Source organism: Odontesthes bonariensis, chromosome 5 (assembly GCF_027942865.1).
Source record: "Odontesthes bonariensis isolate fOdoBon6 chromosome 5, fOdoBon6.hap1, whole genome shotgun sequence".
NCBI lineage: Eukaryota > Metazoa > Chordata > Actinopteri > Atheriniformes > Atherinopsidae > Odontesthes > Odontesthes bonariensis.
This window is the reverse complement of record NC_134510.1, coordinates 1,907,177-1,929,732: the sequence shown is the minus strand read 5'-3', so window position 1 is coordinate 1,929,732 and position 22,556 is coordinate 1,907,177. Positions and strand designations below refer to the sequence as shown.

At 44.5% G+C, this 22,556-nt stretch overlaps 1 protein-coding gene across 1 annotated transcript in view; it reads right to left on the bottom strand.

Moving 5' to 3' along the window:
- Positions 1 to 22,556, bottom strand: part of ascc3 (activating signal cointegrator 1 complex subunit 3) — a 210,634-nt gene that overhangs the window by 183,525 nt on the left and 4,553 nt on the right. Inside the window, exon 2 of the mRNA XM_075464657.1 lies at positions 14,808 to 14,925. Within this exon, the coding sequence (XP_075320772.1) occupies positions 14,808 to 14,892 (85 nt within the window). The 5' untranslated portion in view covers positions 14,893 to 14,925. The remainder of the gene's footprint in view (positions 1 to 14,807; positions 14,926 to 22,556) is intronic.

The window sequence follows — 22,556 nt, the reverse complement described above, 5'->3', positions numbered from 1 at the left end:
ATGGCAACGAGAATGCTGCACGCATCTGATGCGTGCCTTTTTTTTCAAGATAAAAGAGAAATACAAAATCAGATGAGCATTAATTATTTTTAGTTTTTTTATTTATTTATTTTTTACAAGCTGTCCGCGACCCGCCCACAACGTGTCTGCCAGCCACCAGTTGAGAATGGCTGATCTAACATATACCATGATGTGGAAGACTTTCTGGATGTGTCTTTATTACTGTCCATTTCATAAAGCACCGTTTCTATCACCCACTGAAACGTGGAGAGGAGCCACCAAGAGAATCTGTTCACTGATAAACATGTCAGTGCCAAGCTGTGAACTGCAATTTAAAAGCTAATCAGCAGGAGACAGACATTCCCACTAAATCCCACTCTTCCTCATGGCATGCAAATAGTAGAAAATTTAATCAGCCTTTTTTAACCCCTCGTGACTTCACCCTCAGTCGTCAAGGCAACGCTAATCTCAAAAGCTGTCTGGCAAGTGAAATTTTTGACACAGATCAGGATTCTCCACAGTTGGAATAACACCAGAGAAGTTTTCAAACACCATGAGTGTGAGCACAAATACAACTTGTTCTCTTTTGCAATTTGTGCAGTGAAATTGGAACTTAGTTTTGTGTAATGAAGAGAACTCTAGACGCCTCTATGATGAACAACTACAGACCTGTCTCTAACCTCTCTTTTATATCTAAGATTATTGAGAAAGTTGTATTTAATCAGCTCAACGACTTTCTGGATGAAAGTGGAAGTCTTGATAACTTTCAATCAGGCTTCAGACGTCCTCACAGCACTGAAACAGCTCTGGTCAACGTGTTAAACGACATCAGGTTGAATACTGATTCTGGTAATGTTTCAGTCCTGGTTCTGTTGGACCTCAGCGCTGCGTTTGATACTGTAGATCACAGAATCCTGCTGCACAGGCTGGAAAACTGGAACCCTTTTTCCATCAGATTCTGTAGCGAATTAAAAGTTATATCGCATTATTTTGTTGCGATATAAGATGCGTTCGGTTGGTTTTCCATCAAACAGGACGATTCTAGCGAAATAAAATGACATCACCGGAACGTGCTGATGCGCATTATTCTGACTCGACCAGATGATTTTCCATTACAAAAGTGGCGAATTGTAGCGAATTAGAATGCTCGGTAGCGGGAATTTAATTGCTCGCGCTGTTATTGTCAGCCTCCTGTTATAACAGTTGCTATAACTTTCAAGGCTACGTACCTTTTCACCACCGGCTTTCGTTTTATTTATTAAGCTAGTTACTTATTTAGAGTTATGGACCGTAGGATAGGACTAAACATGCTGCTAGTGCTGCTGTGTCAGCTTATAGCCGTCAGAAATTTAAGAAGGAGGATGAGAGCGAGGCGAGAATTAATTATGCTGCTTCAGGACCTCCCGAATTGTGTTTAAAAAAAGCGTCTCTGCTCTCGACCAGTTGTTTCTTTTATCATCGGACATTGTTGTTACTAGTTGTTGCTGCTGTTTTGATACCGACAGGATAGGTGAAATGGGGCGGCTGAGCGGCTCAACAACAACATTCGAATCCTCGCGCTTTACCAATACCATCTGCGCATGCGTGGCTAGTCTGAATCGCATTAACCTTTTCCATCACTTCTGTAGCGATACAACTTAGCCCTGAACCACCTATTTCGAGCGAATTGATTTAATGCGACAAAACAGGCGTTCTAGCGATTTAACCGTTTTTCCATCACATGTATCGCACTAACTTCTTGATGCGCATCAAATTAAAGCGAATCATGTCGTTGATGGAAAAAGGGCTTGGGTTGGACTTTCTGGAGCGGTCCTTAACTGGTTCAGGTCCTACTTAGAAGGCCGGAGTTATTTTGTTACAATTGGCAGCTATGAATCTGAGCGAGTGGCCATGACTTGTGGCGTCCCTCAGGGGTCAATTCTTGGACCTCTTCTGTTTAACTTGTATATGCTCCGTTTGGGTCAGATATTGCAGAACTTTAACATCAATTATCAAAGTTATGCAGACGATACACAACTTTATGTGTCTCTGTCACCGGACAACTGCAGCCCTGCAGACGTACTGTGTCAGTGTCTGGAGGAAGTAAACACCTGGATGAGAGAGAATTTTCTACAATTAAATGAAGACCAAACTGAGATCATTCTGTTTGGGAGCAAAGAGAAGAGGGTCAGCGTTGGTAAATATCTTGAGACTCGGAACCTTACAATCACTGACCAAGTTGGTAACCTCGGAGTGTTGATAGACTCAGATCTGACTTTCAGCAGCCACATCAAAGCTGTCACCAAGGCAGCTTTTTACCATCTCAGAAACATCAACAGAATTAAAGGTTTCCTCTCCCAAAAAGACCAGGAGAAACTCATCCATGCATTCATCTCCAGTAGACTCCATCACTGTAATGCTCTTTTAACTGGACTTCCCAAAAAGAGCATTAAACATCTGCAGCTCATCCAGAACGCTGCTGCTTGAGTTTTAACCCGGACTAAGAGATCTGAACACATCACACCAGTTTTAATATCTTTACACTGGCTTCTAGTCAGTCACAGAATAGATTTTAAAAGCCTGCTGATGGTTTACAAATCCCAGAACGGTTTAGGCCCAGAATACATCTGTGATATGTTCAGAGAATATAAACCCAGCAGAGCTCTTAGATCCAAGGACTCAGGTCAGCTGGTCCAGTCCAGAGTCCAGACTAAACATGGAGAAGCAGCATTTAGCTGTTATGCTGCAAACAAGTGGAACAAACTGCCAGTGGAGATTAAACTCTCACCAAATGGAGACATTTTTAAATCCAGGTTAAAGACATTTCTGTTCTCATGTGTCTATGCATGAAATCTGCACGATATCTTTTAATTTATCAAGACTGTTGCTTGTTTTTAAATGAATTTGTTTCTCTTTATATTCTTTTATGTATTTTTAATGCTTCTTCCACTCCCTGCTGCAATGCTTTTATTTTATGTAAAGCACTTTGAATTGTTTTGTACATGAAATGTGCTATACAAATAAATTTGACTTTGACTTTATATTTGTTAGGTTAAGTAACACATATCACTAAGTTTAGTCTAATACATCAAATTTGTATCTTTTCAGCAATAAATCACATCTACTGTTAGGAGTTAGGACCATAAGTATTCGGACTGTTGCTCAACTTTTGTTAATTTGCTGCTGTACACAACAACAGATTTCAATTAAAGGAATCAAGATGTAACTGAAATGTAGTCTTTCAGCATTCAATTAAAGGTTATAATAAAAAATAGAATCAATTAACTTTTCAATACAATCCATTCATTTTCACCTGTTCAAATGTAAACGTAAATAATTATAAAAAGTCTTTTAAATGCTTGGATGCAAATTCTCAGCAATCATGATGATGCCTCTCATGAGATGCTTTTCCAGGTCTTTATTGCAACGAATTATTGTATCCAATTTATCCATTTAAAGTTCCAGTGAGTAACATTTACAGAATTCCAATCAAGCCGCTGCAGCCCTTTAGTTGCATTTTGCAATAATAATAGTTTAATCAATAATAGTTTATCAAATGTTGTCTGAAGATTATTCAAGCAGTTCCTAAACTTTGTGCCAGTGCTCCTGAAATCTCCTGAAATCTTCACCAAAAGCTGCTGTGATGGCGGCGCCCTGCTCGGCTGCGGCTACTTCGGCTCCCGACAACATCGCTAACTCTACGCTAGATTCATCGGTTAAAAGAATATCTCCTGCATCTACAGCTCAGCGGTACAGTGTAGGAACAGTCTATAGCCGTAAATTTATACTCAGTCTAAGAAAATTAGGTCATTTTGACTCCATTTGCATGGAGTCAAAATGGACCACACTACTTAGCTTCGGACTGCTACGCCAGGTAGATCCAGCGGACGCGGCGGAGTCCCCCACAAACAAAGGCCACCCATGGAGACGCCGGAGGCGGCGCGACAGGAAGCAGAGGCGCGGCTGCCGGGGGGGACTTACGGCCAAGCTAAAAGCTAACCCGTACAGATTGCCGCTTCCTTCAATATTGCTCGCCAACGTACGCTCCCTGGAAAATAAAATGGACTATCTCAAGCTGGATTTACACTCCAAACTGGAGACAAGAAACTGCTGTGCCATTGTTCTCACTGAAACGTGGCTCAGTGAATCGGTCCCCGAGAGCGCAGTTAGCCTGGACGGGCTAACAACATTCCGAGCCGACAGGAACTGCGCGCTCACAGGTAAAACCCGAGGGGGGGGTGTCTGCATCTACACCAAAAATAACTGGTGTAACAAAGCGACCCGGGTCTCCAGTCATTACTCTGAGGACATTGAACTTTTTAAAATGCCGACCCTTTTACCTGCCACGGGAATTCACCTGCGTCACCATTGTTGCTGTCTACATTCCACCTAGCGCCAACACGAAGCAAGCTCTGAGTGTTCTCTACAACAACATCACTGACATGCAAACCACACACCCGGATGGCGTTTTTATTGTTGCTGGGGATTTCAACCAAGCCAACATGAAGACTGTGCTTCCCAATTTTCACCAACATGTGGACTTTGCTACCAGAGGGTAGAACACTTTGGACCTTGTTTACACCAACATAAAGAAGGCCTACAGAGCAGCCCCCCGCCCCCACCTGGGCTCCTCAGACCATCTCTCTGTGATGCTAATTCCTGCATACCACCCCAGGCTCACCAGAGAAAAACCTGCGGTGAAGAAGGTGAGAGTATGCCCTGAGGGAGCGATGTCTGCACTGCAGGACTGTTTTGAATGCACTGAATGGAGCGTATTCAACAGGCTGCAACAGACAACCAGCTCACCAACGTGGAGGAGTATGCTGCGTCTGTGTCGGACTATATTAGTTGGTAACAAAAACAATGGTCACACGGGCCAACCAGAAACCCTGGATGACCAAAGTGGTGCGAGCGAAGCTGACAGAACGCAATGCTGCATTCAAATCTGGTGATGCGGTGGCTCTCAGATCGGCGGGGGCCAATCTGAACCGTACCATCAGAGACGCCAAGCGAGCCCACAGCCGAAAAATCCAAGGTCTCTCCCAAGACTCCAGCAACACAAGACAACTGTGGCAGGGCATCCAGACCGTCACGGATTATAAACCCACACCACCATCCTGTCAGAACAATACCGGCTTCCTCAACAACTTCTTCGGAAGATTTGAAGAGCTGAACAACACCCCCGCGAAGAAAGCGACTCCACACCCCGACGAACAGGCACTCAGACTCGAAACCACGGCTGTGCGGAGAGTTCTGAGGAAGGTTAACGCACGGAAAGCTGCAGGCCCTGACAACATTCCAGGTCGGCTGATGAAGGAATCCTCAGACCAGCTGGCCCACGTGCTCACGGACATCTTCAACACATCCCTGAACCAGGCCGTCGTCCCCCGGTGCTTCAAGTCCGCCACTATCGTCCCGGTCCCGAAAACGTCTACAGTCACGTGCCTTAACGACTACCGACCCGTCACACTCACATCTTCCATCATGAAGTGCTTCAAAAGGCTAGTTAAGGACCACATCACTTCCACACTCCCCCCATCACTCGACCCGTTCCAGTTTGCATACCAGCCCCAGCGCTGCACTGAGGATGCAGTCTCCACTGCTCTACACCTGAGCCTGGAGCACCTGGAGGAGAAGAACACCCACGTGCGGATGCTGTTTCTGGACTTCAGCTCAGCATTCAACACGATAATCCCCCAGGACCTGGTATGCAAAATGGGCCCCTTGTGACTGAACACCCCCCTGTGCAACTGGCTGCTGGACTTCCTCACTGATAGAACCCAGTCTGTCAGAGTGGGGAACAACACCTCCAGTGTCATCACCCTGAACACTGGAACCCCCCAGGGCTGCGTCCTGGGCCCCCTGCTTTTCACCCTGATGACCCACGACTGTCGTCCACGCTTCAGATCCAATCACATCCTGAAGTATGCGGACGACACTACAGTAGTGGGCCTCATCCGGGACAACAACGAGGTGGCCTACAGGGAGGAGATGCGTCATCTGGTGGACCGGTGCAGAGGGAACAACCTGATTCTGAACGTCAACAAGACCAAGGAGATCATCGTTGACTTCAGGAGATCCAGACCCAGCCACTCACCACTCCTCATCAACGACTCAGCTGTGGAGGTCATCAGCAGCACCAAGTTTCTGGGGGTGCACATCACAGACAACCTCAGCTGGTCACCCCACATCACATCACTGGTGAAGAAGGGACAACAGCGCCTGCACTTCCTGCGTAGGATGAGGAGAGCTTCCCTCCCTCCCCACATCCTCCAGACCTTCTACAGAGGGACAATCGAGAGCCTGCTGACCAGCTGCATCTCCCTCTGGTCTGGGAGCTGTAAGGCCTCCGACTGGAAGTCTCTGCAGAGGATAGTGAGGACAGGGGAGAAGGTCATCGGGACTCAGCTCACACCTATCAGAGACATAGCAGACAGGCGCTGCCTGTCCAGAGCCCACCAGATCCTCACAGACCCCACCCACCCCAACCATGGACTATTCCCCCTGCTGGCGTCCGGCAGAAGGTTCCGAAGAATCTTCTGCAGAACAACCAGATTGAGGAACAGCTTCTTCCCCCTGGCCATAAGACTGCTTAATGCACATCCATCCATCTCCCCCACATAACAACAACCCATCCCCCGAATTGACATGGACAATTACTCGCACTTTACTTTACACACTTCTGTCTGTGCAATTTACCTTAGGCTGAGTGCAATATTTTAGTAACACTTTTGCACTAAGTCCATTTTATTTATTTCTATATTTTTTTATATTCTTTATTCCGAGTGCTGGCACACAGCACTTCCACACCGTTTTATATTGTACAGTCTGTATAGCGTGGATATCTAGCGATGTTGACCGGTACTCAAGGAACGACATTTCGTTGTCAAAACTCACTTGTGTTTTTTGTGCAATGACAATAAAAGAAAGTCTAAGTCTAACCAGTGCTTAAAAAAAATAAAAAAGTTAGTCTGGAGCCTTAAGAGCCTTAATTACCTTAAGATAAGAATGACAGCCTGTTCCAGAAGGAACAAAGCAAAAAGTGGGCCTTCTGCGTTTTTGACATTTACCAAAGCTTTTCTTACACAGTTGGAGAGGACAATGAGGTGGGAACGAGGGAGGTTATATAAGCTTCCATGCTACACCCTGCAAAAGAGAGTCTTGTGTCTTTGAGCATCCATCAAAATGGAGACCTGTCCCCACGGCTGTAAGGGTCAGAGTCCACAGGGAACTGTTGTTGCACTGGTAACATCTATGTACTAGAAAAATCACAGGAATCACTGCCACACTGAAATTGTTTATTGTCTGCACTAATGCATGACCTCTGAACCTTGGATAGGTTCCAGTAAAACAGGTTGGACTTAGTTTTATGCCCTCCAACCCACTGATGACTGGACTCCACAGCACCGCCAGCCAGGTGAGGAGAGAGACCGGGAAAGGCTCAGACAGAGGAAAGCTGCTGGACCGGACCGCATCAGCCCTTGCGTGTTGAAGGCATGGTCCAGCCAGCTCTGTGGAGTTCTCCAGCATCTCTTCAACCTGAGCCAACACCTTCAGAGTGGCAGTGCTCTGGAAAACATCCTGCATGGTCCCAGTGCCCTAAAAAGGACGTCCTGCTGCACCGGAGGATTACAGGCCTGTGGCACCTCTCACATTATGAAGGTCATGGAGAGACTGGTCCTGGCACACCTCAGACCGCTGGTGTGCCCATCACAAGACACCCCACAGTTCACATATCAGCCCCATGTTTAGGTTGATGATGCAATCATCCACCTGCTGCAGAGGGCCTACTCCTCCCTGGACAGACCCAACACCCAAGTCCGGATCATGTTCTTCAGACTTCAACCCCATCCAGCCCAGCCTGCTGAAGGCCAAACTGGGGAACACGGGGGTGGGTGCTCCCCTCGCCACTTGGGTCGATGACCATCTGACGGGCAGACCGCAGTTTGTGAGATTGGGGAACTGTGTGTCCGATCGTCTGATTAGTAACATCGGGCCCCCCAGGGAACTGTGCTGTGCCCCTTCCTCTTCAACACATACACTGCTAACTTTAAAGTGCTTATGAAACGAATTTTAATTGTTGGAATTTCACAGTTTTTGCTGCTGATTCTAAAGGTTCCAAGCCTTGCGATTAAAATGAGATATTGTCTGGATAATAATTTATCCGGGAAGTCATGTTAAAACGGGCTCAAAAGGAGCCACATTTTGTCTTTTTGTGCGAATTCTTTTTTTAATGCGTGACGTCATAGGGTTGACACAGCAGTTCTCGTAGTCTAACTGTAATGGCGGCGTCTATGGCTAGGACATCAAAGCACGGCAGAAAATATTGTGTTGCTGGAGGGCCAAATGGTGTTAGTTGCAAAAATAGCAGCTTCACTGAAGGCATCTCTCTGCACATGTTTCCCAAACCAAAAACTACTGGAACTGAGGCTGACAAGGAGAAGGCAAAGACGAGAGCACGGTGGATACAGTTTGTACGGAGGCATCGTCGTGATTTTGAAGTGTCCTCAACATCCGTGTTGTGCTCCGTACATTTCCATCAGAACTGTTTCACTAAAAATGTGGAGATCGCGGGACTGGTTGGGAATAGGAGACGTCTTTTAGCTGAAGCTGTTCCAACTATTGACATCGCTGGACCTGGTGTGCCGACGGAGACTGTCCCTGCTCGAACTACTGCTCGGGCGCGAAGACAGGTGAGTCTGAAATTTCCAGATCAGACATAATTGGACTTGTTTTTTTTATATATAATAATGTTCGCTTACTGTTCGCTTCTGAGAGGCAAGTGTCGACCACTGCTATTGGCTGAGAGCACGGTGGATCGTATCACAGCGTGCTGCCGCCTGCCGATAGCTGCACCTGAATTGCTGCTCGGAAGCAGGGGACTGCTCGCTTTGCTCTTCGGTCTACACACATATCCAGCTAGAATTGCTGTCTGGTCTCTCCGGTGATTGCGCCGGCTACGACATCCGAGGCTCCGTGGATTACTCCAACCGATGGCTGCTGTCAGTCGTGGCGAGGCCGGGTGCCCATCTCCCTGCCGCCGACCCGTGAGGATCCGCAGATGGGGCCGCGCACTGGAGGATCTCCGACCCGTTAATCCATGCCATTGTTTATTAAGCTTACATTAAAACCATGTTATTATCACATACGGTTTTTTTAAGTGGCTGGATTTCAAAGTGCCCCTTCGTTAGGTTTCAACGTGTCACAGACAGCGCAGCAGAATGCTCTGCGAAACCGGCATGTTCAAATCTTTTCCAGTTTACCACAGCAAACTTACACTATTGTGTCATTTGATTGATAGCATCTTAATAATAATCAGCGTGTAGTAGGAGCGATGGCTGTTTTGTGCCGCCGATCCTGTGCCGAAAATGGTAACTTTCTTTCATTTCCATTACCCATACGGGAGGTGCAGAGAGCCTCTACAATATAGATATTAAATCGATTTGTGTGGCTTAAATTCAACGAAAGTTTTTCCACATAATGTTAGAGGTGTGTTCTTTCGACCTGCTGATGTTTGTATCAGAATTTTGGTTCCTTTATGAGATATAAGTCCATCAAATGTATGTTATTTTCGCAGCCAGCCATACTAGCAAATAAAGGAGTCAACCCTATGACGTCACGGTCACGTGGCCAATTTCGCACCAAAGGCCACATAATTCACACTTTTAAATGGCCGTTTTAACAAGTTATGCCCGGAAAATTTAGTTCAAGTTGGATTGATGGTTTTAGAAAAAGACAAAAATTTCATTTGAATGATAGATGAACATTCGTTTCAGTGCATCTTTAAGTACTGCACTGAGTCGAGTCATCTGCAGAAATTCTCTGATGACACGCCATTGTGGGTTGTGTTGAGGGTGGGAGGGAGGCTGAGCACAGGGACCTGGTCGACCGCTTTGTGAAGTGGTTTGGGGAGAACCACCTGCAGCTGAACGTGGCGAAGACGAAGGAGATGGGGGTGGACTTCAGGAGGAACAAGCCCCTGCCCTCTGCATCGGTGGGACGGGTGTGGAGATGGTGCCAGCATACAGGTACCCGGGTGTCACACTGGACAATAAACTGGACTGGTCCACTACAAGAAGGGCCTGAGCCGGCTTGACTTCCTGAGCCGGCTTGACTTCCTGAGCCGGCTTGACTTCCTGAGCCGGCTTGACTTCCTGAGCCGGCTTGACTTCCTGAGCCGGCTTGACTTCCTGAGCCGGCTTGACTTCCTGAGCCGGCTTGACTTCCTGAGCCGGCTTGACTTCCTGAACAGGCTTGACTTCCTGAACAAGCTTGACTTCCTGAACAGGCTTGACTTCCTGAGCAGGCTTTACTTCCTGAGCAGGCTTTACTTCCTGAGCAGGCTTTACTTCCTGAACAGGCTTGACTTCCTGAGCAGGCTTTACTTCCTGAGCAGGCTTTACTTCCTGAACAGGCTTGACTTCCTGAACAAGCTTGACTTCCTGAACAGGCTTGACTTCCTGAACAGGCTTGACTTCCTGAGCAGGCTTTACTTCCTGAGCAGGCTTTACTTCCTGAGCAGGCTTTACTTCCTGAGCAGGCTTGACTTCCTGAGCAGACTCAGGTCCTTTAATGTCTGCAACAAGATGCTGCAGATATTTTATCAGTGCTGTGGCGAGCACCATCTTCTTTACTGCGCTGTCCTGGGGTGCGGGCATCAAGGCAAAGGACGCCAACAGACTGATCAAACTGATCAGGAAAGCAGAGTCTGTTGTTGGCTCTAAGCTGGTAAACCTGGAGCAGGCGGTGGAGGTCAGGATGCTGGCAAAAGTGCTGGCAATCACGGACAATCCCTCTCACCCCCTCCACAAAACACTGGACAAACTAAAGAGCAGCTTCAGCAACAGACTCATTCAAGCCGCTGCTCTCAGGAACGATAAAGGAGATCCTTCCTCCCAGCCGCATTCAGACTCTATAACTCATCTGCCTCTGTCAGAGCCCCTATTACAGAACCGGACTAAATCTACCTGTCACCTTCTGCACTCCGTACCGCAAATACTGGAACGTTTCCTTCATATCATATGTGCTAATATAACCATTTTTATATTATAAATCATATTTATACAATATTCTAATATTTTGCATATTATAGTTACATATTACTATTCATTGTATATTTTTTGTCCCATTCTGTGTTTTGATTTTTATTTTCTTTTACCTCGTTTTTTATTCTATTGTATTTTATTGCATGAATAAAGTCATCTAACTTTCTATCCATCTATCCATCTATCTATCTATCTATCAGAGCAGGGAAAAGATTTACTTTCACAGATTAGATTGTCAAACTGATGTTCTGATATCCCTGTTTTCTTTGCTCACAAACACTAACAACAGTCAGTGTTTGTGAGCACTATCTGTAAAGCCAGTTGGCATTTCCAAACGCCGAACAGTGCTGCTCATACTGGGCAGCTTCTTGTGAAAAAGCCATTAGGTTAGAACAGAACAGAAAAACAAAAACCCCCAGACCGCATACATTTAGTTTTGCTCCATTCTTTGGATTTCCGTTTTTGGTCCTGGCCAACCGATGAGCCAGATTTTCTTCTTCCTCATGCTTCTTTCCTGCCTGGTCAATGCTTGTTTGGGGGAGCAGCTGTTGTGACTGTGTGACGTTCTCCAGGCGATTTGATCCACTTTTAAAAGTGCCGTGCGAAAGTGACCCAAACCAAATGAAGGTGGGACATTTTTCAGCATTCCCCGCCCAATCCAACCGAGCCCCCCAGACTATCCTGGTGTGAGCACGCCTTAAAACACCCAAGTTGAATAGAATGCAGAAATGCTGCATATGTGGCTTGGAAATTCAGCTGAAAATTTTGGGTTTGGGTTTGTTTTTTTTGCCCATTCACAAATGGTAATGTTAAAACTTTAAACAGCAGGAAAATGAAAGTTACACTGTCATGGTGTGCTGACACTGCTGCTTCGACTTCACATCCACATGTAAGCTCAGTTTTATCTCCACTCTGGGCCTAAGCCATCTAGATGCTCCACCAACTCTTTAGTCAGTCTGCTTCCTCTCCATAAGCCCATCCACAGCCCCTAATGGAAGTGGTTAGTTGCTCCGAACCAGCAGAGTTGTTACGATTGTTTTTTGGGGTCTGGAGCTAGTAAGGGTTCAAAACAGAAAGAATTTGTTCCAAGTTAGGCTCTGGCTGTAAACTGGTGTAGCAACCAACCTTCTGACTGGCAGATAACTGCTCTAAACCGGAGCTATGGCCATGTCACACTTAACACCAACATGATCTGATATATTCTGAAAGACTGGAAGGGAGTTTTTAGTCGACAATGAATGCTTGGTATAGTGTATCCCACCCAGCACTAGAATCTAAACTTAGTAACAAGGGTTTGAAAATTTCTCCAGAATAACTTGAAAAGATGAGTGTGTGACTGAAATAGTTGCAAGGATTAATCTGACAAAGAAGCAGCTTTCTTCTTTAATCTTCAACTGCTCTTTGATGCCTAACTTGCATATGGATCAGAAGACAGCTTTGGCAATGATAAATAAGTCATCCTTATCTTTCAACTAATATGCACAACCACTCACAACTTGGCCCTGCACATTAAGGAGGGGAATGTGAGAGGAGATGTCAGCCTAATTAGGACAACCTAATGATGAAATTGACAAATATCACCTGTTCAGGATGGGGGGTGACATTTGAAATAAAAAATAAAAACTTGCAGCATTTGCTGCTTTTTTGCAGAGCATTATCAAGGCTCCTAAAATACACTTTCATGTAAAATTCAATGAACTGAGATTTCAGCAGACAGAAGAGCCAGATATTCTGCAAGAGCCTGTTTCTATTGGAGTCTGAGCAGCATTTCAGCCCTTTTCTTTGTTTTCTACAGTATGGAAGGATATTCTTATATTGCTCTCATATCAGAGCCAGAAATAGAGAGCCTCTTCACACGGGAGGTTTTAGATTGAAATCTAAAACGATCACAATCAGAAATAAAAATAGAAGGTTGATAATAGTTTCTCTGTGAATGGAGTTGTTTAATGAGTCTGTAGAAAACACAGCTCAAAGCATGGCTGGGTGTAAGCAGTTACTAATAAGGATGTCAAGTGATAAAATGACCAAAAAAAAGGAACTGTTTGAATGGGTTTTATGTGCAGTATAGAATTATCCCTGCTGTTTTGAATCTTTTTGCAAGGCAGGAATGCCATCTTTTGGCATATTTCAGGACAGTACAAATCCGCCAAGCATCAGAATTGAATCCAACGTAAATGAGAGTAGGACAGAGTAGAGTAGGATGTTTTCATTTAATTTACAAGCTGTCTCTGTATCTAGAAACGTTCTGCTCATATGGCAACACCGACTCAAATTTTGTGTTGATGTTCAATTGTTTGGATATCTACCATCTTTAATCTACCAATCCAATCAACACAGAGAGCACAGTTTTACTAGGCTGACCTATGCTGTTCACCTTTACATGAAACATCATAAAAACACAGACTAAATTATATACAGACTGGGGTGAACCTCCAGGGTTTCATGTCAATTTCATTGTAAAAGAATGAATACTTCTGCTGAGGTTACATGCTTTCTTTCTTTGTACTGGGGAGGATTTCTGAAAAAGTTATGGACCGATTTGTTTGGTACTTCACGAGAGGCGAGGCATGATTCAGCTTCGAAATGATTTCATGAACTTTCCCAACGCAAATCTGGATCTAGGGATTCCTTTTTCAAATCCGAAGCTTTAGTTTTAAAAGGATAATAAGCTTAATAAAGAAACTGAGGTAGTATGACTATTTGATACATTTGAACAAGGTAACCTTTTAGCTTTACCTAAAATCATTCTCAGCATCTGTTAATATGCTGAGAAGTACATCAGAAGTTCATGAACAACCTGATAATGAATGTCTTGAACAAAAATTCAAAGACATTCATAAACTCAATCAATATACAAGATAATGCTGTTTAAAGCTGGGCATACACTGTGCGATTTTTGGCCCGATGTCGACAAGATTTTCACTCGTGCGACTATTTTGGAGATCGGGCCGAGTTTTGGCTCAATCGTGCGTCTCGCATCGTGTAGTATACATGGGGTAACGACAAACGATTAAGCCCTCCCGACCACCTCCCGATCGATCAGATGAAAATCAAACTTGTTTGAAATCCTGGTCGCCGCTCGTGAGGCTCTCGCACAGTTGAACCAGTTGCACGAGCTGATTTACCTCATCCTGTCACACTACGCATGCGCGAACATAGATACAGAAGAGAAAATTGTCAACAGAAGAAGAAGAAGACAACAGAACAGCATGGCAGCGACCGGCGACCGAGTCCGACGTGTCGTGCAGTGTGAGCAGCCAGATCGCATCAGACCATCGGATCGTACAGTGTGAGAACAGGAATCGTGAGCTGTGACGTTTTAACCCTTGCGATTCACTCGTACAGTATGAGCAGCAGCTGAATACCGCGATTGAAAAAAAATAGCACAGTGTATGCCCAGCTTAAGGGATTTCAGTTTGTGCAACTGCATGCTTCAGTCAGTAAGAGTGGTCCATTCGATCATTAACCATTCATCTTATGACTGATCTTCTTTTATGTGGCCACTAAGGGTTTTCAAAAGTCTAAATCCTAAATAATTAGGAGTGAGCTCTTTCGGAGTAGACACTACTGATAAGTGGACTAAGTCACCAACATGACCCGACACCAAAGTGTTGTTAGTCATGCGGCCGTTTGTTCTCATGAAAAGAGAAGACAAAACATCCCAACAGAAGGAAACAGATACACTTTGGTGATGGGGACATAACCGTTGCAAACCGTGCAGCACAGAACAGGTGAAGTGTGTGTCATCATGGTGACGACTCTGGTTGCACCTTATCATCTCACCTGATGGGTAGCAAGTCCTGTCATTTGGGGTGGGAAGGAGGGAGTCAACAATGGCCGCCCTCTGCTGAAGTAGGGTGGATATCATCTCCAGCCCCTCTGGGCCCAGCAGTTCAAACAGCTGAAGGGAGATGGTGAGAGAAGGGGTGTTACAATCAGTAGCCCCACACATCAAAATATGTATACACATGTTATGGCTCCCCAGCACACTGTCACTGCCAAGGCTGAACACCTGGTAATTACTGTCTGCCTGGAACAGAATCTGCTCTGCTGCTTAGCCTTCCAAACATAGCCACCTGGCACTTAGCAGCTGATAGAAAAACAACAACAAATCCATGCAGAGCAGCAGCACAAAATTAAATACATATCACAAGAAAATCATCAACAGAACTGTGAGATAAAGGTGATCGTGGTTTCTGCTTCCTAATTACAAGATAGGAGGTGTGAAGTCTTTCCCTGTCCTTAAGGTTTGCTTCTCGAATTGAGGCATGATTTGCTCTTTCAATAGATCCTCCCCTGGGAAAGAAACGGGCAGCACAGTGGGAAACTAACCCAACAGAAACTTTGATGTCAGGTTACCCATCGCCTTTGTTCAGGTTATCTTTGCTTTGCTCTGTGGTCCCGTTAATATCTGTTCAAAACTTTTATCTGACCCCGGCTGTGTTTTCTTAGAACTGAAGGAGAGGTTAGGCAAAGTTTCCCAAGCCCAAAAGTTTGTTTTTCCCCTTTCCTCTCCTTCCCTTTCTTTGTTTCTTTTTTATGAACCCTCATGAATTCTGCCCTTGGAGCTGACGGATTAGGTGCTGGTCCCCCGGGAACAGAACAACTGACCTTCTGGTTTAGATGGATTCTGTGCAGTTGTCATCCAACAGGCAAGCCCCACTCTGAAGCATCAACTGTGCAATAAGTCCACATGTGCAAGGCTACAGGTCAGAAGTGGAAATATCAGTGTCCTTACCTTCTCAGTTCTTCAGCTGGTACAGACAGAAACTAGCATTAGTGGAATATAGTCCCTTCTGGGCATTGATGCACCATTTTAAAAACAACTCAAGAGGAAATTTGGTATATTTTGAGCAAGTATTAAATGTAAATACAAATATGCAATAGATGTATTGATAGAATAGTGTGGTCCATTATACACCCACATGCATAGATTTAACTGCATATAGAAGGCAACATCAAATGAAAGCCATAGCCTTGATCTGACGGGTTCGACGGGCTAGTTCTGGGTTGCAGTCCTTTACAGGTGTTGATTCCTCTTTAGATGTATGAAGAAAGACAAATCAGCATGTTCGGATGAGAAAAGTTAAGATGGTTCCTCTTCTCACTGAAGAAATCCTGCTCCATAAAGGACCCTACAGTAGAAAGACATCTTGTGTTTGTAACCAAATGGTTCTTCACTCCTCTGCTACGTGTTCGGCTCAGTGAATGCCACAAAATGTCAGCATTCCAGGGTGACCAGTGAGAAATAATAAGGAGTTCTTTCTATTGTTAGCTTTAATGGCACTGAGTGCAAAGCCTTTAAACTTTACTGTTGACTTTGGAGTCCCACAAAGGTAGATGGACGGACAGCCTGCAGGTGCACTCCCACTCTTTCACTCACACACACACACACACACACACACACACACACACACACACACACACACACACACACACACAATTCTATTTCAAAAGATGTCAGTGGGAGAGTGCAGTCCAAATGTCAACTAAGTGAGTAACATTGGAACCAACTGTAACCAGCTGAAATTACACAATCCAACCTATGTGGTGACAGAAAAGAGTAGAGAGGCTGGGGAGAGGGACCTCTGAGTAAAGATAAAACCTCTGAAAAGATAAAAGCTGTGGAGTATCAGGGAGAAAAAGAATGGAACAGGGAGGAACAGGACACTTTGCCCATTCATGAGTAAGGAATAAAGCCCAACAAGGTGTTTATTATCAGGAAGGAATGGAAAACCGGAAACATTCCCAAAATGCTTCAACTCTCCAGAATTGGCACATTGACACAGTCTCTTGCTTAGAACACGTGCACTGGCCAAAGAAAAATAAAACGCAGCATTTTGAAATTATTAACAAAAGTTTTCCACGTTAGAACTTTGTTTCCCTGGTATCAATTTTTTACAGTGAACAAGAGGGATAGGGTGGCAGTGACTAACCTACACTTAATGCCACAAAGCACCTTCTTCCCCCTAAAAAATGACCAAACCAAACCCAGAAAAGCAGAGACTAGAGAATACCAGCTTACGCTAAAAGTCAAAGGTCAGATAAAAACAAACTGCGCCAACATCTGGAGTATCCACATGGACAAAAAGCCCCAATGTGAACACAGGAGCGCCCCAGATTTATCTGGACAGCTTGGAACATACACTGAAGGGCTCGGGGTTCTCTTGGATCCTCTTTTCTCCATCCATCCACCCATCCATTTTCCATACCCGCTGAATCCCAGCTGTCATTGGGTGAGAGGCGGGGTGCACCATGGACAGGGCCACACAGAGACCCACAGCCACCCACCCTCACACTCCGGGATCCAGCTTACTAAATATTCCTACCAGAACCAGAACCAGCCCACACTGGTAGGGCAAATACACCGAGAGGTTCCATTTTCATTTCATAATGCTCTGTTTTAAATTTTTATTTGGCATTTATTGAATAATTTTTATTTTCATACTGGAACATGCATGTGAGACAAATAAGTAGCTATTATATGCATGTAGCCATAAATATACAAAATGTAATGAAGGATGCGTTTTTCTTTAACTGCTCTTTTCGGTGTGATGGTGTTTAAAACGTGTTTCACAGCATCCACAGAAATATTTCCAGAGTTCATTTCTTAAAGGATTTGCCCTGCTGAAACAGGCTTTTTGTAACAGCTTCCATCTTGACCACCTTTCTTCTTTACCTTTAGTCCATCATGCAACCACATTAACTAGCAACAAGCCACTCTAGCTCAACATCATTAGATTTGCCTAATTCGAAATCTGTGTAACTATTCAGAAAGGTTTTGGAATTTTTCAGAGACAACCACTTGATGAGGATGTTACTTGTCAGATTCATCATCAGCAGGGAGTTGAGAGGGGCTCATGTCACATCTTCAAACACAGCAGTTAACCATGGTGTCCCCCAGGGGTCTGTCCTGGGTCCCCTTCTCTTCACCATCTACATGCTCCCCCTAGGACAAATTATCCGTAACCATGGACTCAGTTTTCACTGCTATGCTGATGACACTCAGATGTACATCAGCACAAACCCCTCCTCTCAGCTCCCACCCACGCAACTCAACAACCTCTAACCTCCTCACACTTAAAAACAGCAAAACGGAGCTCATGGTGGTGGCCCCGGCACCACTGCTGAAGAAGGTTGGTGATCTGGCCCTGGTCATAGATGGCTGTTCCATCTCTCCATCACCAGAGGTACGGAACTTGGTTGTCATCCTGGACTCCACCCTTTCATTTCGGTCCCACATCAAGAGTATCACTAAATCTGCCTTTTTTCACCTCAGAAACATTTCAAGACTCCGGCCCTCATTATCCGACTCATCTAACAGAGACCCTCATCCACTCATTTATCTCCTCCCGTCTGGACTACTGCAGCGGTGTCCTGTCTGGGCTACCCAGTAAGGCCCTTGACAGGTTGCAGTATGTTCAAAACTCCGCTGCCAGGGTGCTAACTCACACCAAGCCCTGGCAGCACATCACCCCCATCCTAAAGCAACTTCACTGGCTCCCAGTCAAAGCACGAATCACCTATAAAATCCTTCTCTTGACCTACAAATCTCTCCACTCACTCGCACCTAAGTACATCTCTGATCTCCTCCACCCCTACTCCCAGTCGCGGCTTCTGCGCTCCTCAGACAAGGACCTACTTTCCGTTCCTCGTACCAGACTAAAAACATATGGAGAAAGGGCCTTCTGTTCAACTGCCCCTACCCTATGGAACAATCTGCCACTTCACATCCGTTCCGCCCCCTCTCTACTACAGTTAAAAAAGAATCTAAAAACACATCTCTTCTCCATGTCCTTCTCTTCTTAAACCCACCCCTCCGGCCCTACCCTACCCCCCTTCTTTTCTCTTGTTAAGCGATCTTGGGTACCCTGAAAGGCGCTATATAAGTCCAAGTTATTATTATTATTATTATATGATTGCATTCTGTGCGTTTCATCATGCAAATATTAATAAACCTGACTGAAGAAAACTGCTGCTCATGTTTTCATCTTATTTCTATAGCCCAGTAGTTGGAGGTAGAACAGGGAGTAACTGAGACACCTGGGCAGAGTGTACCTTCCTCCTATAAAACCCTGCCTGTTCACAGCTCTGTTTAGCCATTAAAGATGATAGAGAATGGTTGAATGGAGCATTAATCCTTGTTCTGTGATGTGATATGTAGCCCAAAAAAAATTGGTTGGGTCTGTAATGGCTCAGAACCTCCCTAAAAGGCTCTCTGAAACAGCTGTTACTATGCTGGGTTTAGAATGCGTCTTTTTCCCTCATTGGCGTCGTTTCAGAGCTTATCTGGCAACCTCATTATGAAATGCAGGTTGCCGTTGCTTGATTGGCTGCCCTTGCTCTCACTGAAAACAGAGCTATAGAGTAATACACTGACTGAAAAGAAAGCTCATAAGAATCAGAATTCGTTTTATTGCCATTGTTAGTGAACAGTGTTCACTAACTAGGAATTTGCTGCGGCGTAAGGTGCAAACATGTAACATAGGATATAATAATAAAAAATAAAGAATAAAAATATATGAATATAAAATGTACAAGGTGTGTACAACAATACACAGTATCCAATATACAGAGCAACAACAGTGCAGCTTCATTAGTGCAATTTTAATGATGGTAAAGTGACTGGGGCAGGTTATGAGGTGATTATGAAGTGTTCATAAGTCCAACTGCAAGGGGGAAAAACTGTTTTTGTGACGGGAGGTTCTGGTCCGAATGGACCGAAGCCTCATGCAAATAGTCCATGTGCAGCGTGAGAAGGGTCAGCTGTGATCCGACCTGCTCGCCCCATAGTCCTGGAGAGGTGCAGCTGATCACCGGAGCGCGCAGCGAGCGCGCAGCGAGCGCGCAGCGAGCGCGCAGCGAGCTCGCAGCGAGCTCATAGCTGCAGTCTGGGTCTGTCCCTGTCGGAACTGACCATGAGCTGCTCGGAACGGAGCTTTGTGAAACTGTAGTCCGTGAAATGCGCAGCGCAAAGGAAAAGTCGGCGGTTGTATGTACTGGGGATGCTGTTAAAAATAAATAAAAGCCATTGATCGCGAACATTGCTTTCCAGGGGAAGAATATGTAACGATCGTAGTCCGCTTTCACAGCCTTGGAAGGCTCACCTGTTCCTGCTTCTCGCCGAAGGGGCGTGTCTGAAACGGGGTGGCTGTGGACTTGGGTGAGGAGGGGGCGATTTCTGAAAAAGTGACGTCACTTTTTCACAAAAACGGATAGGGGGATATATATTAAAAAGGGGAGTACTTGAAACAGAGGTTCTGACGCTTGCTGGCACTTCGTGTGTACTCCCCACAGCGGGGAGACTCAGAACTAACACCAAAAACGGGAAAAAGACGATTTTGATTCTCTATCCCCATTAATCATATGTATCACTGCACTGTCTACTCATCCACAAATCAACACTCTCATCAACACTTGCACAGTTTCTCATAGTTTTCTTACTTTATTTTACAATGTATTCATTCATTTAGTTAAAATAAATACATTTATTATTTGCTTTCAACTTGCACCTCTCGTGGCTTTTGACCCAAGTCGTGACACCGCAAAAAGTATTGTGTAAAGAGTCTCCATTTCCAAGACTGTTGGCAGGGCTCTAAAGTAGTGAGAGGACTGAATGAATAGTTAACAGGATGGAAGATGATTGCTTACATCATATGTGTCAAACTCGAGGCCCGCGGGCCAAATGTGGCCCACCACGTCATTTTATGTGGCCCGCGAGAGCTTAAAAGGTCTGACTGTCTAAAAGTAAATAAGTCAAATGCGTGTAGTGACCAAAAACTACATTTCCCACAAGGCATGCCGATTATGTTATGGCATCCCGACACTGGACTGCAATGTTTCCAAATCGATGCGATTTTCCCAACAAGTGGAATTGAGAAATACAAATGATGATCCCAAAATGTCCAGGAAGAGAAAAACTGATGCAGATGGAAGGGCATCTGCATCAGTTTTTCTGTTTCAAGAAAGATTGGAAGGCGAATACATGTTTGTGCTTCAAGGAGAAAAAACGGTACGTCTTGGTATGTGTTGGCGAAACCGAAAACAAAGCAGCAGTAAAAGCTAGCTTTGTTTGATATTTCAAGTTTTTAACAAAGTAAATGTCATAACGTGTGTCTGATGTTATTTTTCTTTATTGACTCTGATAGTTTGATCGTTGATTGATGGAGTTGATGTGGGTTTCATAACCTGACAAATTAAAAGGATTTATGATAATGTTATTAATAATAATAATAATAATAATAATAATAATAATAACAGAGCAACAAGCAAACTTTTTTTTTTTTTACATCTATGCAAATATATTTGTAATATTTGTATCTTGAATAAGTAATAAATTAAGAGTTATTTAACATTAAGGAGTAGTTACATTTATTTTACATTGCATTTAGTTACATCTGGCCCTTTAAGAGCAACGATTATGCTGATGTGGCCCTCGGTGAAAATGAGTTTGACACCCCTGGCTTAGATGGTGGGATGTATGTAGCAATGAGCTTCTGCAGGGTCATGCACAGAAGGAACACAGTTAGTATGGTCAGTGAGACATTTTCATTTTTTATTTATTCAGAATGCCATCCCATGCAAATAATTAAGGCTGATTTATCTAAAAAAAAACTCTATAACTTCTCTAGAAATTCCTTGGTATCAGGAATTACGCCATGGTCAGGACAAATAAATAGATTCTGATTGGCTGCAGAGTTGCTATTAATGATGATATGGGAATCCTACTCAGTAATTTGGATAGTTCTGGTCTCAAAGTTGCCCAATAATTCCTGATAATGGACATCTTGACAGGCATCACCCCTTACTTAATGGACACTTAGGGGCTAGTCAGAATAGAGTACCATGATGCAAGTAAATGACATGGATGTGTCAGGGTCAGTGGACCCAAATGCAGGTCAGAGAAGAGCAAAGCTATAAGATTTATTCAGAAACAACTGAGAATTCACAAGGGAACAAACTCACGGCAAAAGAACTCAGAGGCATGAAATGACAGCACAAACCAGGAATATTTCCTATATACACTGGGAGTCACGATGGGATGCACACTGAGGGATGCTGCTGCAGGAACGGGACAGCTGACTGTGCTCATTTCTCACATTGGAAAATTCATACTACATTTAAACATTAGTCAACATTTGCAAGATTATATGGAATTTTGCACAATTTCCGCTCTGTCGTGCTGAACTTCAGGCCCTAAAAAGCACGATGCTACATTCATTATTTGCACTGAGCTTACTGTTAGCCAGTGTCAGCCCTTAACATCTGTGCTCTCGTATACTATATCTTAAAGGTTCCATGGCATGAAAATAAATGGAGGCTTTTATATAGTTTTATAAGCTTTAGTGGTCCCCTAATACTGTATCTGAGTTTTTTTCCCCAAAATTCTGCCTTGGTGCAGAATTACAGCCAGTCCCAAAAATGAGCTTTCCTTAGGATCCTCAGAATGAGCTGTTTAGTGGGGGTGTGGCCTTACTTACGCCTGGGGTACCATGCGCAAATGTTTTGTGAATCGCTATGGCACGTAGATGG